Source organism: Pteropus vampyrus, unplaced genomic scaffold, assembly GCF_000151845.1.
Source record: "Pteropus vampyrus isolate Shadow unplaced genomic scaffold, Pvam_2.0 Scaffold62, whole genome shotgun sequence".
Lineage (NCBI taxonomy): Eukaryota > Metazoa > Chordata > Mammalia > Chiroptera > Pteropodidae > Pteropus > Pteropus vampyrus.
The window spans coordinates 1,760,732-1,780,572 of record NW_011888843.1 but is presented as its reverse complement, the minus strand read 5'-3'; the positions used below and the strand labels follow the sequence as shown (position 1 = coordinate 1,780,572).

The 19,841-nt window shown below is 34.0% G+C and overlaps 1 protein-coding gene across 1 annotated transcript in view; it reads right to left on the bottom strand.

The window, feature by feature from the left end:
- Positions 1–19,841, bottom strand: part of PIGN (phosphatidylinositol glycan anchor biosynthesis class N) — an 84,952-nt gene that overhangs the window by 33,602 nt on the left and 31,509 nt on the right. Inside the window, exons 15-23 of the mRNA XM_011361068.2 lie at positions 15,160–15,238; positions 14,045–14,227; positions 10,067–10,206; positions 7,836–7,935; positions 7,640–7,732; positions 6,931–7,022; positions 6,198–6,306; positions 3,986–4,094; positions 106–208 (exon numbers count right to left, since the gene is read on the bottom strand). Coding sequence (XP_011359370.1) covers positions 106–208; positions 3,986–4,094; positions 6,198–6,306; positions 6,931–7,022; positions 7,640–7,732; positions 7,836–7,935; positions 10,067–10,206; positions 14,045–14,227; positions 15,160–15,238 — 1,008 coding nt within the window. The remainder of the gene's footprint in view (positions 1–105; positions 209–3,985; positions 4,095–6,197; positions 6,307–6,930; positions 7,023–7,639; positions 7,733–7,835; positions 7,936–10,066; positions 10,207–14,044; positions 14,228–15,159; positions 15,239–19,841) is intronic.

The following is a 19,841-nucleotide window of genomic DNA, read 5'->3' as shown; positions in this document are numbered from 1 at the left end:
AGATTTATACATTTTCCATTTCCAGAGATTAAATGCTCATAGAGAACTGTCAATATATCATTTAAAACTTGCTACTGAAAATGAAATTTTAAAAACTGTTTATACCCTGTGCTTAGAAGTAGGTAGGTTGACATCGAGGAAAGAAGTATGCTGACCAACCGCTCAAAGAGAACCGTGGGACTCAGCAGCGGCACCACGAAGGAAGAGGCTGTGATCGAACAAAGCAGGGCAGTTAATGTCAGTATGTGGCACATGACCTACGCGAGTTTAGAAGCACTCAATGATCTGTAATCACATATGACCCTTATTGTTTGTGCGACTTTTAAAATGAGGCTATATTTGCCCTTATCATTTTTATAAGAAATTTGAAACTCCATATTTTTAATTAAAATTACATTTCATTGTTTTAACCAATTTTGGCTCAGATTTTCTCAATTTATATTCAGGCTCGATCGCTACAGTGATATTAACTCCTAAATGAATAACTTCTTATTTTCTAATGTAAACAATAAAAAATATAATGAAAATATTATTCAAGATTCAGCAACTCTTCTCTTAATCAGGCATTTTAGTTCAAAAACCACTTACTCCCCAGAAAGTGATTTTTCCTAACTCTTTCTTCCCCCAAGTTTTCCCATTGTAAAGTATTCATTGAAAGTTGTAGTGCTCCACTTAGAAAAACAGGAAAAAAGGACTTCATCATGCATGAGAGTCGTAATAAGAGTAATCTTATAAATGAAATAATCTTTCCTGACGGGATAAGAAAGCAAATACTTCAGTGGGAGAAGGGCAGATGAAGGGAGAAAGGGTAGCAAAACATAAACCAATCCCATCTCTATTTTGGAATGGAAATGTACATAACTTCCTAATCCCCCTAGTTAGAACGGCAATATGCCTGGACTTAAATACTCCAGAGTGTGGAGACAGATGACCTGGGATGCAATCCTGTATGAATCACTTATTAACTGTTTATCCATGGGGCAAGATTGTTAACCTATCTAAGCAGTATTTCCATCTGTCAAGTAGAAATAATGTAAAAAAGTTGTCAGGTTTAGTGTAAATTTACCTATAAAATCCTCCCTGAGCATAGTGCCTAGGGTACAGTAGGTGCTTAATGACTATTAGCTGCTATTATTATTACTAGTCAATATCTACTAAGTTAAATGTAAAGACAATCTCATTCAAGGTTAAGGTACTGTAGGACTTAAGACTATGCAAGTTATATTTATAGTATCCTTAGTCAAATAGCTTCTAATTCTTTTTCAGATGTGTGGTTCTAATAATGTTATCATCACCTGATACATATTTTAACACAAAGAAATGACATAATATTTCATATTTAAAAAGCCAGTTCAAATGAGCCTTCTTCTGTAAAACTATTTTCTACCCTTCTTTTATACTTTTGTCTAAAAGACTGATGAGGTGCTAAAGGGGAAATGAGAGTGCCCATTCTGAATGTCGTAAGTTAGAACCACATTCATAACATATAACTTGTGGATTACAGCATGTTCATAAAAAATGCTCATTGGAGGTAGACTTTGGGAGATTAGTGCCTGAAAGAGACATCTGGAGATAATGCTGACCTACCTTTGGGTTCATGCCTTGCACCATTTTGTAGGTATTCTCTAGTACCTAGCTCTCCTAATCCCAAAGAGGAATTATCTTGTTTAAAATATATGCCCAGCCTACAAGAGACTTTCTTCAGATTTAAGGACATGCATGGGCTCAAAGTGAAGGGATGGAAAAAGATATTCCATGCGAATGGAAACTGAAAGAAAATTAACAGTAGCAATAGTTACATCAGGTAAACAGACTTTAAGCCAAAAAGATGGTAACAAGACACAAAGAGGGTCATTATATAATGATATAGGGGGTCAATCAGTAAGATATAACAATCATAAATGCATATGCACCCAACAACAAAGCACCTAAATATATTAAGCAAATACTACCAGATCTGAAGGGAGAAAGAGACAATAATACAATAATAGTAGGAGACTTTAATACTCACTTTCAGCAACAGATAAATTGTACAAAGAAGATAAACAAGGAAACATTAGACTTGAATCATACATTAAACCAAATAGACCTACCAGAAATTTATAGAACATTCCACCCAACAGCAGCATACATACTCTTCTCAAGTGCATATGGAACTTATGATAGATCCAGGATAGATCATGGATAGGCCGCAAAAAACAGTCTTAGCAAATTTGAGGAGACTGAAATCATACCAAGTATCTTTACTGACCATAATGGTATAAAACTAGAAATCACAAGAAGAAAGCTGGAAAATCTACAAATATGTGGAAATTAAACAACGTTTAATTAAACATTTAGAAATTAAATATAAAGAAATAAAACATTCTTGAAAAACATGGATCAAAAAAGAAATCAAGAGACATTTTAAAATCTCAAATGAAATGAAAATAGAAATAAAATATAGCAAAACCTATGGAATACTGAAAAAGCAGTTCTGAGGGAGAAATTTATGATGATAAGTACATATGTTAATAAAATAGAAAGATCTTAAACGAACAACCTAACTTTATCCCTCAAGGAACTGGAAAAAGAACAAAGTCCAAACTTAGAAGAAGAAAGGAAATAACACAGATCAGAACAGAAATAAGTGAAGTAGAGACGAGAAAAATAATAGAGAAGACCAATAAAACTAAGAGCTGGTCTTCAAAAAGATAAACAAAATTGACTAACCTTTTGCTAGACTAAGATAAAACAGAAGATTCAAATAAAAAAATCAGAAATGAAAGAGGAGACATTACAACTGATATAACAAAATACATAGGGTTATAAGAGACTACTATGAAGGATTATATGCCTGTGAATTGGATAGCCTAAAATAAACAGATAAATTCCTAGAAACATAAAATCTACTAAGACTAAATCAGGAAGAAATAAAAAACCCAAATAGACCAGCAGCAAGTAAGGAGATTGAATCAGAAACTGAAAACCTCTCAACACATAATAGTCCAGGACCTGATGGTTTCATTGGTGAGTTTTACCAAACATTTACAGAATAGTTAATGCCAATCCTTCTCAAACTCTTCCAAAAAATTGAACAGTAGGGAACAATTCCAAAATTGTTTACTAGGCTAGTATTAACCTGATATCAAATCCAGAGGGCACTACAAGAAAGAAAATATAGAATAAAATCCCTGATGAATATAAAAATTTTCAACAAAATATTAGCAAACACATTAAAAGGATTATACACCATAGCAGGGTGACTACAAGGTAAGCCTTATGAGGTAAACATTTCCTTAATGCCAGAAAGTAAAAAAGTGATTATATATATATAGCCTATTTACAAGCCAACTTGAAGCGGGTCTGTCTGGCCAAGTCTGGGACAATTTGAGCACCAAAGTATCAACAGCAATGAGTTATAAACCTCTGAAATAACAGGAGCTCACGAATCCATAATAATAATAAATGAATGAATGAATGAATGAATGAATGAATAGGGAAGGAGGGAGGATTCTCACAGTAGAATGCTGAGACCCTTCTGGTAAATGCAGGAGTGTTGGAGCTAGAAAATGATTCTGTAGCCATCATGATCAGGGAAGACTTATGAATGGATGCTAAATCTAGGAAGAAATTTTGATGAGAAGGGTATTTGATGGTCTTAGAGTGTCTCCCATAGATAGCATATTAGTTGCAAGGGAGGGGAAAAGAGAAAATATGTTTTCTCTTCTGGAATCTCTTAGATTTTTATCTCTTAGATGTGAATAAATATATAGCCTTTTTACCAGGTAATAATATTCTATCAAGTAATTCTTATTAACACATGAACATTCACAAAAGTTCTTTCTTTGTTAAATGCCAGCAATAGATGCAACTAATAGCTGGTCATTATTATTTTCCTGCAACAAAATTATGTCTATTAATAACACTAACACAGATGTAAATGGATAATTTTAAGCTACGACTTGATGTGAAGGTACTGGATTTGGTTTGACTGGCCTCTTACCTAATATCACCCAGCTAACAATCTGATTAATAAAAGGAAGTCCTTGTTTCTTGAGTAGACTGTTGTGGGTGCTATACACAGCAAACATGGAAAGCACTGTGCTCAGCATCTGAAAACAAATACAGAACATGTAGTGAGAGGGAAGGTGGTGAGAGGCTAATTGATACATCAGCAAGAACACTTCTCAAAAAGTGCTTGATCGATTCGAATACGGCAAAATGCAATTGAAATTGGACCGGCTCACCTCCCTGGGGCCAAGGTTAAGAGTTAGAACTCTTGTACTAAGCAAAGGTCACCCTTTACAACCATGAAATGAGGCATTTTACACTTTTCAAGGGTATTTTGGCATACATTATCACACTGTTTCTACCTAGAAATATTCATTATTAACCTTGAAGTTTTCTTAAATCATGGAACTGCAGAGGGTAAAATGTGTACGGTTTAGTGTATGTGGCTTACTGTCTTCCACCTATGGCCTTCACTTGTATCTCTGTATTCATTCAACACATATTTGTGGACTGAGTATTCACTTGGTACTGGGAATACAAGGAGTACAATTATTCTTCAGGGAATGTGTATAAACCAGTGAGGAGTTGATAAACTACAGCTTGTAGGCTGGTGTTCTGTTTTTTAAAATACTGTTTTATTGGATCATAGTAACTCTCGTTCATTTATGTGTAGTCTACAGCCCCCTTTGCACTACAATGGTGAAGTTAAAAATTTATGACAGACTCTACATGGCCCACTAGCCTAAAATATTTACAATTTGGCTTTTCAGAAAAATGTTTGCTAACCCCTGAACTAGTTAGTGCACTAATTGCCATTTTAAGAAATGAGGTAAACTATATCTGGGAACAAAGTAAACTCTCTTAGAGATCAGATTAGCAACTTCATCACCAAATCCTAGAGATATATTTAATTTACTCATAGTTTTAGTGAATTAAAAAGGAAAAAATGCTGTCAGTAAAGCTATGACTCAATCCTCGGATCCTTTCAATTGTAAAACACGTTTTCATTTCAGATATGATAAAATTTAAAAAGATACGTATCTTGGAATCAATGAAAAATGTGGTACATAGTACAGAAATTAATGCAAATTAATAGCGTTAATGTAAAAAGAAATTTTGTAACAGATTTGCCCTATACTTAGGGGTATCTTACAAAGTCCATAAGAATTTTAACATAATGTTCTTTGCTCCAATAGAGTGAGATTCAGAAACACTCACTTCTATCAAAGTACTCATTATTACAGGTGAATTACGTCAAAGCTACTCCAGGCTTTCGTGCAAAGCCAGTCAGTAGCCACTTAAAATGAAAGATACATTCCAACGGCCTGACAGGATCTTTGACAAAACATTTCTTCTCTTTTTATTTGTTCTCTGTTGTCTTGCAAGGATGACGTTTTTAAGTCTTGCAGATGTTTATTTCAGAGTGTTCCTGAAAATACTTTCCATTATCTCAGCTTTGTTCTGGGTGAATTTTTTGAGAAAACTCATATAAGTATTTTTGGTCAGTGGTCCAGATGTCATTTTTTACTTTTTTATATTTAAAAAAAAAATGTGATTTCCACTGTTATCTACAAAAAGCTATCATTTTACAGAATACAGCATTATGTAATCTCTAATTCTTACAACATTATTATATATTAGGTCTATTTTAGTTAAAAACAGACCGAAGTTCTACTACTACAAATCACACATGTAGTATGCGGCGTAACTGGGAATGGCCTCAATTTTGAAATGTCAAGTTCCCAGTTCTACTCACCACATCCAAGCCATCAAACAAAGTGAAGTTTATTTTCTCATAGGATGTTGTCTGAAGCCTTAAACCAGCTATTCTTCATATAAACATACTCAGCAGCTGCCTTTACTTCGAAGCAGCTTACCTTTTTCCTGACCCAAATGAGGGCAACACAGAATTTCAGCCTAGAGGAGTCCTTTTTCAGATCAACTTTGCGGTCAGAACAGACACCTCTTATGCCTCCTTAACCTCTGCTCTCTAGGCACCTTTGGGCCGCCTCCTGCTGAACTTTCTGCTACTTCATACCTTGTAGAGAATATGTTCCCATGTTATATCTTAAACAGAAAACTCTTCTTATTGGTAGATACTGAAGACCTTAAACATGGCATCTTAAGAACGATATACTTAAATACAACAATTGATACATTTTGGTATATTGTTAGCATAATACTGTTGAAAATCTGTAACTCACCTGCAACAGATGTAACATTACCTCTTCATTTACAAAACTTTCTTTACTTTTTATGAGAGATGTTATAACAAACAAGGATAGCAGAAGAACCAGCAGGCCTGCACCCATTCTGTTTAAAAACACAATTAACAATTTCAAATTTTCTTAAGATATATATTGAACATATCATATGGAATTTTAGACATTTTTCTCTAATGTAAAACCTCTCAGTCATTTAGTTACTCACAACGAAGTACCAAAATGGATACACAGGTATAATGGAAATAAAAATCTTAGGACAAAGACACTGGAAGACTGGGGTTATTTGTTACTTCTTACACTATTTAAGTAACTTTATCTTACTTCTATAATTTTATTTTTAAAACTTTTATGCATACCAAGTATCATAATTCTTCACCTGACTTGGACAAATTTACAGAAAACAACATAAAAGGTAACTAAAGAAACATCTAGCTAGTATCTAAAACACAGGTTTTCTGACTATGGGTGTATACTCAGACATTTATAGTTCACAGTGTTCCTAGCAGGACAACTGTTCTTCCCTATTGTTGACCTTGTTGCTTTCCCCAGCTGTTCCTGGCTAACGGAAGGGCTGGAAGCGGTCACAAAGGTAGCATGCAGGTGTGACATTTGTACAGTAATGAAACAACAAATTATGTATTTTTTCAAGAACACCAGTGTTAAGAAAAACAATTGTGTGGAAAAGAAAATAAGTTAAAATATTTGTTCGTACACAAGAAAGATATCTGGCTTTCGTCCTACAACAGGCATCAGTGGGAATACTGCCAGGAGCAAACAGAAGAAAATCCAACTCAATGAGATACCCTAAAAAAAAAAAAAGTTACCTTTAGACAAATATGGTACAGAAAACTGTCTTCAGTGTTTCACAGACTACAAGGCTGTGAATCAGAAAGGAAAACGCAAAACTTTCTGTTTACTTTAAAAAGTAATAGAGTTACTATTTGGGAAGGATAGGTTATACAGCAGGAGGTATGCAGTAGGCATAACCCGAGTATTACCTCATTTAATTCTCTCAATAACCTGGAAGGCAGGTCCTATTATTCACAATATTTCAGCAGAGAGGTGACTCCACTGACTTGGGTTCACAGCGTGGCCCTCTACGCCACTGCACTGCTCTGGGCAGTTCCTCGGCTGCTCCATCATTTAGATACAGAGGCTAATGGAATCTAGGAAGTGCTTCAGAGAAGGACGTATTAGCTCTGCTTCTAGAGTATTTCAGTCACCGCATGAACAGTTCGTTCTGATATGAAAGCCTATGTGAATCACTGAAACCTAAAGCCAACCTCAGTCCTCCTGTCAAAAGGTCCAGACTCTTTACAAAAGTCTATCCTTTTGTTTAAAAATGAACAGTTCCCTGGGTTAAACACACATCAAAACAAAGAAGCTACTAATCTGTCCGATGTCAAAATGAATACTTATACCTTTGCTCGAGTCCACAGCTGAGTGGTAAATGGCCAAACCGCAAACACAACTAGTCCAGCGGTAAGCATATAGCGGTAGAAAAAACTGAGAACCTAGTAGGACATTCCAAAGAAGAAACAAAAGTGAGGTCATTTAAATGGAGTTACGTAGAAATGAAAGAGAGATGAAAATGTTGTAATGCAGTCAATTACTTACTAAAACTTCAATTCCCAGAGTACAGACTAGCAGGTATCCAACAAAATGACTCGGAGGAAAGGTCAATAGAGATGTAACAAGGTCTTGAATAACTTGATATCTGTTTAATAGGATCATTTACAAAGAGATTGTTTATACTTATACTCTATATTGAATTTAAAAATTAGGCCATATATAGTAAAAAAAAAAAAACTACGAAACTATAAATCAGGGGATTTTCATTTCACAGATTATTTAAAAACTAACAGAATCTCTAATAGATTTTTCAATGGCTTTACTTTCCTAAATCGTTTTTTTTTTTTTTGAAACCTAGAAGATTTTTAGGAAAAAATTCAATTTTTGAATTAATTTGATAATAACAAAAATTTGCTTTTTTATAAACATTAATGACAATAAATGAGGCTTGTTTATTTTAGTTTAAAAACCCATGTTTATATAATTACAGATACAATATCAGAAATAAAATACAGTGAACCCAAATGAATAAAAACTGAAAAACAATTTTTAATTCACCGATGTTAATCTTATATTGAAATCTCAACTGTCATAATGAAATAAAGATAGGTTTTCCTAACCTGGGTAGAGAAAATCTTAATTGCACTTTTTCACTGAGCTAAATATAACCTCTTCCAAACTCAATTTAAGATGTCACTAATTATATACTAATTATAATTAAATATGAATTCATAACCATTAAAATGTATTACATCCTTAAGTACTTTTTACATTTCATTACTAGAAAAAAATTTTAGCATTTGTAGTGCATTATTAGGTAGGTAATTATAAAAGGTCAGTATCATTTGATTTATGACATTTTCTGATTGAAAACAATGGCTACATGATGTTATCAAAACTATTAAGGTGCCAAGTAGGAAAGAAAAGCTAATCCTAGACAAAAGGAGAATGTTTCTTTTGTTCATGAAAACGAATTAGCACAGAGAAACAAGAGATGATTTTGTAAAATCATTTATTTTTTCTACAAGAGTGAATTTTTGTCTTATTTTCTACAAAAATCAAAAAGATATAGAACACAACATACTTTCATGATCACATTTTCCCTTAAAATTTAAATATATATGTCACCTTCATAATTAGGACACTTAATCATTCAGGAGGGGTTCTGTAGTAGAATAGAATTTTCTGCAAGGATAAACCTTTCATTCTAAAAATTTTAAAACCAGAGTAAATGACATTAGGAGGAAAAAATCTGATTTAAAAATGTATACCAAGCAACATCATTCCTTTCAAATGGAGAATTTACAGAATGTTCTTTTGTCAGTATGATTTTGGCTTATATTTTAAAATGTTATTTTAAACCTCTTAATGTTTCTATTTTTGACATTTTTAACATTTTAATATTTTTAATAGTCACTGTTTTTAAAGGATGGGAGAGGTGGTCAAAGCTGGAGTTAACAAAAATTAGAATAAAAACACACGTTGTGTCATGACAACATGTTGGCCAACCCTGAAAATACCCTTATTCTGGGCTCTCAGTCCCTGGTCTGCTTTTGGTATCTGGTTCGCTCGGAAGATGCCTAGATGTCCAAGACTAAGTTTAGATTTTAGATTACTGTGCAAATATAGAAATCAAAAAGATCTGAGACATGACCCTTGACTGTGAACGTGAACCAGCCCAACGTTTTAGTGGTTTTATTTTAAAGTGCTTGAAACTAGCCTGGGAGCTTTCTATAATGTTTAAGTCCAACCTGTGAGAAGGCACATAAAGGTAGAACCTCAGCACATGTGAGTAATGCCCACTACTTCCGCATGTACACATTACTAAATTTGATTAGTTTCATTAATCTAGGCTTCCATAATAGCTAGGAAAGGAGAGGCAAAAACGTATGGGAAAAACATGCAGATTTCTTTGTGAAACACGAGGAGACACTGGAAACTGAGATGATGAGACAAGTTTAAAATGTGAGTTACTCCTGGCATAGCACAATCAATATTAATCATTTTTACTCCCAATTTTTCTTACAAAAGATACACAAAGAAGGGGGGGAAAGGCCAATGTGTCCCTAAGGCAATAAAGTCAAAAAAAAGAAAGGTAAAACAGAAAAGGTATTTTATGCAACATTTATGCTGTCATAAATAAAGTAAGAGGGCTTGGAGATGTGAGGGTTTTATAAATACCATTGATGACTTATGCTACAGAAATCTAATGCATCTGAAATATAGATTTATCTGTCAGTGAAACGAAAAACAAGACAGCAAGATGTGTTACTTACTGTCTTAGAACTGCATACCATATTGGCACTGGCAACAAGCAATATACATAATAAGTCCAGGGACAGCTTTGAATCAGCAGGAAAATTGCTATTAAAATGCCAATAGCCACAAAACTACATGGCAGGAGACGGCTTGGTTTCTGAAAATCAAACAAAACATTGAAACACTTCCAAAATCATGCCAATTGACAGGTTTTTAAGAGGTTATATACAGTGAAGAAAATGTAATACTTTCTTTCAATGGTTCTCCAACTAGATGATTGAAAACAGTGGCTACATAATGCATTCTAAAAATGTATTTTTAAAAAATCTGTCATTGGAGAAGCACAGTACAGAAGAAAAAGCTGGATAGCAGGAAATTGCTGCAACATGGCAATTTCCAATTTAAAAGTGACTATGTTCCTAATGCTTGTTTGCAAGTAACTTGTTCGGAACTCGGAACATATTTGTCCTTAGATGCAATTTAATAAATGCTGAGTTCCCTGACTAGCTTGCTGAGCCCATTCAATCCACAGTGAGCAGTGGGACCTGATCCTCCTTTGGACCAACACTCCTATCTACTCTCACTCCGACTGGACAGGCTGCCCGCGCTCCTCTCTCCACGGCCAACCACAGGAGCTTCATTCCATCACATCTCCTTTTCCCAACCACCTGCCAAACATGAAAGAAGTCCCTCAGTGTAAGTCGCCAGTCATGGCCTCCACGGGCTGCACAGGCCCATGGGTGCTGTGGGCCAGAAGTAATGATGCAAGGTTCAGAGAGAAATTCCATGGCTGGGCAAAGGACCTGCTGTGGAAAGTACTGTGATGCTAAGAACAGCACAGGAGCGAAACCCAGGAATGGAGCCGTAACGTGGCACTCCCCTGCTTCCACGCCTTGTTTTCTCTGTTTTCCCCTTACTTGGCAAGCCGAAGCTAAATAAGACGAGACTTAAGAATTACCTTTGGGAGTAGGGAAATTCAAGGAGAAAAAGCAAGAGATTCTTTTCCTCTTAATGATTCCTCCCTACTGGCATAAAATGTCACGAGAAAGAAAGAAATAAAGATAAAATAGGTCACAGTTGTAAAAAGGAAGGTGAAACACAGCATTGTGATTAAGGATTTCCAGCTACACGTATCATAATTCAAATTCTGGCTCTGTCACTTGCTCACTGCAAGACCATGAGAAAAATATGAAACTTTCCTGAGACTGAATTTAATCCCATCTATAAAATGGGAATAATAGTTCCATATCTATTTATCGAGGTTGGTAATGCTTGAATAAGATTATGTAAAGAGCTTAACAAAATGCCTGGAACATTACTACTGTTTACTAAATGGTAGCCGCTATTATTAACTTTATTTTTATTCTCTTCTCATTTCCTTTGCATTAGTTATAGTAGTCACTACAGAAACCAATCAAAGGGTGGGAGAAGAAGGGGCAAATCTCAAAGAGATGCGGACAGGTAGGATCTCTAAAGTTGAAAATGGCTGAAGCGGATATTCATTTTAAAAACAGATTGGTTTCAGGTCATTTTGAGAATCAAAAAATAACAAGAAGTTTAAAAAAATACCTAAAAAAAACACTTAAGGGATTTTTCTAGTATCAGTTCAATGTGGTATAATTATCTAACCCTTTGGTACATAATGTAATATACATTACAAATGACATCTACTTGTAGGAAAACTAAATCATAAAGAATTTGGTTCAGCTGAAGTAAACATCAAAAAGATTTCAAACGAGAGTGGGGGACATTTTCTATTTCATCATTAATTGATTCCCGCCTTTCCTTGGCCCCCCTAAAAATCCTGATGATAATGAACCATTTCATGTGTATTGTAATATTCTTTCAACCAACAAACATTTATGAAGTCGCATGTTCTATGTATGCTATGCTCTGTGCTAGGTGCTGGCCTTCAAGGAGTTTAAACCATACAGGTAGAGGCTGAATCATGGGACTTGGTATAAGGGGTTAATATTTTAGAATTTTACTAGGTAATAAGAAAACAAAGAAAAGCATGTAGCGAGTATGGATATTCAGTTCTAAAGCAAAAGATATCTAACTGGCAAAAGCAAAGAAGAAGAATATATAGAAGAATATACGGAAGTTAAATTCTGAGTTCATTTAAGAGGAGCCTAAATTACCCCACCCAGATTATGAGCATCATAACCACTAAATTTCGGGTAATTTTAAGCTTAAATAGGGCCTAACAGTGGGGCTTAATAAATATGGTTCATTATCTCAGCATAATAATAAATATCGTTCATTATCCCAGCATAATAATATGTTTTCCCAACTCTGCCTCTATATATGATTTAATTTGCTTTAATTCTTACCCTCTCCCTATAGTCTAACTGTTAAAGTTCCACCAAGGCTTACATTTTCTTGTTATTATCACCCTCGCTTTATTTTAAGATTATAGTCTTTGTACTACACTTAAACATTTAACATTTAACGTATATTAAATTTGCTAAGCATTAAAGTTGTCTTTTGTAATATAGTGTAGTATGGTGACCTACATCTGATAAGGTTAGGTTACGTATATACATCTACTACCTTCTCTATTTAATTCTAAGCTCCTTGAGGGCAGAATCTGAATTTTATATTTCTTTGTCTAGCCTCTGCATCATCTAGCACTGTACTGTACCTTCAATTAAATATTGGTCACATTATCAGATTAATGAATAAGAACTACCAGCTATGAAATCTATTGCCACATCAATCTAAAGACGTCATATCCTTTCTCAAGAACCTGAACATCAAGGTAAATATGAAAAGGCAGAGTTTGGCACAAGATTGCTCTGGATTCAAATCTTGATTCTTTCATATTCTAGCTGAGTGTCCTTCTGGAAGTTACTTAAACAGTTTCAGTTTCTTCTTTTATAAAGAAAAATTATAATGCCTACTTTCAGCAGTGCTATGAGTTTAAAATGGCAAAATAAGTTTCAAGTACCCAGCAGAATGTCTAGAGACAGTCATTACTAAAACATAATTGTTTCTGTCTCCTTTCTTACCATATAAGAAATTATTCTTATTCTAGCCAATTTCATATACATTCAAATAATGAAATTACCTGGAGGAAATTATTAAGATACATTAAAGCACTATAAAAAATTAGAATAAACACTACTGCTCCTGCTTCCATATCAGAAAAATAAAATATAAAATTGGAAGAAGTTAACCACTGGAAGTCTTTGCAGACTGTTGTTATTAATACTATACCATCCAGACATATTACCTTTCAGAAGATTTAGACATAGTAATAATCATTAGAGAGAACAAAGTAAAGGAAGTGAAAGTAATATGTTCTTTCTGGTAAATGACAGTTAGCAAACATTTTTAAAAAGTAAAATGTTTTAATGTAGTAAAACCATATTTGTAGGATTAATACAAAGTATTATTAATGAGGTTTTCTTTTTGACATTGAAATGATAGTAAACTAGAGACTAATTCTTAAAAAGAGGATAAACAGAAAGTTCTGGAGACGCGTAACAATTTCAGAAAGTTGAAAGACAATAAAAGTAGTTCCAGGAAAGCATACACTATTTAAAAAGGAACATTTGAAGAACTGATTTTATCACTTTCCAACTCTTAAACTTTTAATATCAGATAAAGTTAAATATATTGCTTCAAAGTAGTTTTCTGACCACCAATACTAGAAACATATGGAATCATTATGACAAGCGAAATAATTATTTTTAAAAAAGAACAGAAAATTAACACAGTAATGCCATGGAGAATTTAAACGATACAGCTACCTTTATAGCTCTGTTAAGTTATAGGGCCATTATTACTAATATACCCTTTTCCCAACTAAAGAAATAGAGCTAACTGAGAAAAAAAGACCAAACACAACAAAAGAAATGAAAGATAAGAGTTAGCATAGCACAACTTGCACACTGTATGAACTCATCACAGTAGATCAGATTCAACTTCTTTCCTTAGTCCTAATGATTTTACACCATCATTTGCATCTTCATTATATTTTCTGAACATACCTTAACTTCTTTGCTGACACCTCTGGTAAGACTGGAATGATACTTGATGATATACAGAGAAGCATAAGATGCCCATCCTACAAAGCCAAGCACAACAGTGAAGCCCAAAAAGAATCTGTCATAAGTGTGATAATAGGACAGTCCTTTCAGTGCAAGCTGGATCAGCTCCTGGCAGAGGGAGACCTGCGGAGAAAGGAAAATATAACTTGCCACATGGAAGGAATAAGAAACCTCAGTTTTAAAGGAAGAAAAACTATTAGAGTAACTGTAGATAATGGATCAAAAATAGATTTTCATGGTTCAAGGATCTTCTTGCAAAGTATAAGAAAAAGTCCTGAATGAAATGAATTTTTAAATCTTGATAAAGGCATTTAAAATGTAAACTATGATATGTGTAGTGATTTAAAATGATTCATTTTGTGAAAATTATCTTCAGATGAAATATTAAAGGAAGAAATAAAAGCTCTCTAATATAGGTCCCAAATAATGGGAATGCCCACAATTATATCAATTTTTACTTTCTCGTATTAGATTACCCGAATCAAATTAAAAACATCATTAAACTACCTTAATAATATTTTAGAGGAGAATAGCTTATCATTTTAAAGTTATAACAAAAATAAGTATTATAAATGCATGGTATTACTTAGGAAATTTTAAAGACTGAACTAGAATTCTTTCCTACTTTAAAATTATATGACCATTTAACGAAGAGAAAATTAATGAAAAGTATAGTAGAGTAGGAGCTGGGAAAGGTCAAAGCTTCTATAAAATCAGTAGCCTTATGATAGTGTGTTGATAATTTCAAATGTGCAAACATATACTATTCTAAAATATTATACGTAAGTATGGTGACAGAAATTGGGATTATACTTATTCATTACAGAAAATAGCAACTGTTCATTTCCAGTGCTAACCCAAAAAAGTTTACCTCAATATCTGAAATAAGAGAAGCACATCTATGGCTAAAACAGCAAGTCAGGAAATTCAGTCCTTCCTTGAGGTTCAGGAAAGCTCCCTGGCCTGCTCACATGGCTCTCCATTACCACACCGTGCCCCTCCCTGCATCCAAAATGGTGATCAGCTATTTATATATAAAAGGCCTGCATACTCACTGCTTCCTCATACTTTTTCTGTTTTATATAAGATCTTGCTTTTCTTAAAATGTTGAGCTGTTTAGAATCAGAAAGCAACCTACAAAAAGAAAAAAGGTTAAATTTAAAATATTTAATCATTTCAATAATATTTTTTCTTGGTTTTTTTTTTTCTTAATTAAAAAATAAAAGGATGGTGAAAATTGAGAAAATTTTTTAAAAATTAACCTTCAGCTAAATAGTATTATTGCTGGTTATCTGAAATCTTCCAAGAAATAACTTATAGTTAAATGTGGTTTTCTTGACTCAAAGTTTCATCTGCCAAACTATACTTACGACAGTCATAAAATACATCATTTTGAAGAAATGTAATACTCTCGCTAGCAAACAAATTCGGATTAAATCGGCATAATTAATGGAACAGCAAACAGTGATGTGAGTTCCACCACACTGTCCTCCCGTGCTCATGGCAGAAGTGACAGACCAGGCAGATCCATCAGGCACTTTGTACCCCTGGGCCAGATGGGGCCTGAGAATCTGCTTTATCAAAGAGCTCCAGGCAGAGCCGACCCAACAATCAAAGTTAGCAAACAATTTGAACCAATTTGTCCTTATTATACTATACCAATTTGTCCTTATTATACTACACATAATACTACACCTTGTACCTTTTTTGGTCCCCCTATCTTTCATTTCTTACTCTATCATTTCCCTGTCCTTGTTTTACCACAGTAGAGATCTTAAATACACGAGAAATAGGCCTAACAGCATAAACTGGAAAAAAAAAAATGTATATCTAAAGACATTACATTTATGGAATGTAGAAACTGAGGAAATATAACCAGAACTCAATTACTTTATTGAAATAATATATTTAAACACAAAATTGAACATATACTGCTTAACTAAAACCTACATATTACTAAAGTGAATAAATACCTTTACATTTAAAAAGCGCAAAAGTTATTTAAGGGTGTATTAGGTTAGATCATACAAAACTGATATTTTTGTATGTCAAAAGCTACTAAATTAAATATTGGCAATTTCATATGGTACAACATAATATGATAACATATCATCTTTGTGTTTGGTTCCAGCAGTCTCTAAGAGTTCAGATTGAGATGTGTAGAAGTAAATCTTTTAAGCAACGCTATTAATTTGGGTGGGATCATAGACTTCTTTCAGAATCTACAACTGTCTATAAAAATGCACATAATCTGAAATCTTACATATAATTTCAGAAAATTCATGAACTTCAGAGGCTCATCTATAAACCTTCTAGAGTTCTCCGGGAGGCCCTGATTAAGAGTCTGTGCTACACTTAGGGGTCCCAGAGCTTTCAATTCAGGGGAGCCCAATCACTGTTTCAGACTGCAAGAGAATTCACCACCCCTGAACTTAGTGAGATTGGGAGGAAAAAGGCACCAGGAAGCAGGAACACATTAAAGAAAAGTTACTTCAAAATGTTGTCATGATCCAGTCTCTGTCCTTCAGACATCACACATTTTGTAATGTCTTCCTAGTATTCTTAGAAATGGAATCACTGGGCCAAAGGGCACAGGCATTCTTTGAAGGATGCCCTGGTCCGATCTGCCTCCTAACACACCCTAACTCACTTCAAGTCGATGTGGGCACCTCACTGTCTACTTCACCAGTTCTAAATTTCCTGGCTTCTTGATGTCCACCTCCTTCTATTCTACTTAATTTCCCGTTATCCCAAATGTATACCCTCGGCTACAGAATGGTTAAAATCTTCACCTATCTTGTACTCGCATCTGAGTTTTTGTTCACAAAGATCCTCCCCTCTCTGCTTTCCAAAAATCAAATCTTCATTATCCTTTATGGTCCACTCCAATTTCCATCTCACACCATTAACACTTTAGTGTGGTCTAATGAGCAATTCATTTCTCTTTAATTAAATTTTAACCTCCATGTGGGCCATTAATTATTGCCATTAATATCCACAATAATACCTAGCAAAGTGCTAAGCACATAAAATGAATAAATAAATCTTAATTGACTAAAATGCTGTTGAAATATTGCAGGCCTAAAAAAGGAACAGAAAGAAGAGAATAAAACACATTGCCATTCTTAAAGCACCAAATGATTTGCTAAATTAAATAAAAAGATGAAAAGAACACTTGTCTGGAACTAAATTAAATTACTTAAGCAAATGTAATATGCAATCTTAAGTGAAGCCTTAAGAATGAGAAGAACATTTTAAAGAGAAATATTTATGCTGTATTACATTAGTTATATTACATTGTCTTATACATAAAATATTATGTTCTATATGGAGTACTCAGGTAAAGAAATCATGGTCAGGTTAATTTATATTTTTCCTAAAATGGATTATTTATAAACTTTGGGACATACCAAAGCTTCAGAATATGTCTGGAAGTCATCAAAATGTTCTGTAGAAACCTCACTGTAGCATTATGACATTAAAGACTATTAGAAAAAAATCTGTCCCCCAATAATTATTTTTTTTAGTTTTCCATAAGCTGAGAAGGGGTGTAAAATAAATCTTAGTATTACATATTTTAAACATAAAGAAGTTCTGTGAGAAATGTAAAGTCCTGAACATAAGGTACAATATGTTAATAGTTATGTAAAAAAAAAGACAAAAAGAAATAACAACAGTAAAACAAAGGGGATTGGTGAAGGAGTAATCGAAGGAATATTATAAATTAAAATGAAGGGGATCTGCACGTGTTAACATGGATAAACCTTGAAAATCATACTGAATGGAAAAAACAATTGTAAAAATTGGTAGGTTTAAAAAATAGGGATTCGATTATATTACATCATTTTATATCTTAAGAAAAAGAGGCTCTAAAGAAATGTGGTAAAATGTTAACTTTTCTTAAACCTGGATTGTCGGTACAAGAATTTTTCTGACATTCTCCCTTCTTTTCAGCATATTTAAAGTATTTCAAAATTAAAATTTTAAATGTGTTAGCAAAAGAGATATATACATACATGTACATATGTATATTATATAGAGAGACAGAAGCATAAGAAGCTGCAACTTTGCCTCCAGGGAAAAAGAATGGAAGGCTGAGACACGGGGGAGGTGACTTTTTATGACTGTTTGTGTGATTTTTATTGTGTATATGCATTACTTTTTTGTCCGCATTTCACTAACCAGTTTTGTTTTTCATAAAATAATTAAAACATGAAGATTTAACCATAGTTATTGGCTATGAAAGAGAAGCTTGTGTATACTACTGCTTCAAGAATAACTAGGAGGCCTGATAATATAAAATTAAAAATCAATTTGCAGGTACGAGAAAGCTGTTGAGACTACCAAGAATTGAAGGGTTAAAATCCCAGAGAGAAGGAAACCACAGAAAACGAATTCAACATTCTACAAACTGTAGCCCTTAAGGCATGTGTCAGTCTTATTCTTGGCGCAGGGCAAAAGGCCGAGAATTTGGGCATATAGCTGCTAAGAGATAAAGAATCCAACAGAGCCCCCGGCAATCGTAAAAGACAGCAGAGATAAAAATTAAAGTTTGTGGCTGCCAATGCAGGCAAGCCTTGAGGACCAAAAAGAGAAGAAAAATAACAATATTCAATTTTCATGCTGGATTTTTAATAAAAGACAAGAAAAGAAAACCATCTGGAATTATTTAATTTAATACAGATTCTGAAGTGAAGTCTTACAAAGAATGAGAGAAGGAGCTTGAATAAGCAAGAATTTATACTCTATTACATACGAGCTCAGCTCAGGTTAAGAAGCAGAGCCCAGCCAGATCCTGACGAGAAAGCAGGTGAGAAGGGACATAGGATTAATGCGTAGCTGGGTTCTACTGCTGTGCAGGACCGAAGGACAAGAAGCTAAGAAGAAAGCCCCAGAAAAGTGGACAGAAGATTGGCAGTCTCAAGATGAGAGAGACAAAATTTGCTGTTGAGGAGCCACCAGAAAGGAAGGGCGCTAGGTAACACAACAAACTTCCAACCGAGATCCCTGGCAGGCTACACTCTAATGGCAGAGACAAACAGAAAGTGAGGAGACGTGACAAAACTGAGACGGCCTAGAGTGAGCCACCATTCTCTGTGCCTGTTAGAGGTAAAACTCTGGAGGTGAGGGAATCCAGAGTTTCTAAAACTTGTAATATATGATGTTAAGTTCATTTAAAAACTGAAGACTCAACAACAGGACTAACTGAAAAAAGACAAGTGAGATACTCACAAATAATATGGTTATTGAATTGTTATCAGGTACAGACTTTTAAATAATTGTGGTTAATATATTCAGTAATAGAGAACAAGACAGAAAGTTGCACCAAAGAATTGGAATCTATTTTTTAAATGGATGGAAATGGAAATTCCAGAATTGAAAAAATGTAATAACTGAAATTAAAAACTCAATAGCAGCAAACTGGACAAAGCCAAAGAGATCTGATGTATTTGGAGATAGGTCAGTAGAAAATATCTTGTGTGAACTTTAGAGAGGAAAGAATTTAAAATACAGAAAGACCATTAAAAAAATCAACAAGTCATTGTGAACAGATTTTAAATATACATACACACACACACGTGTATATATATACACACGTACACATACACATATACATACACGTACATATACATATATAATTGGAATCCCAAAGAGGGAGAAGAGAATTCAGCAGAAGTAATATTTGATTGTAATAACAATGCAACATTTCAACATAGTAATTTCTATGAAAAAAAAA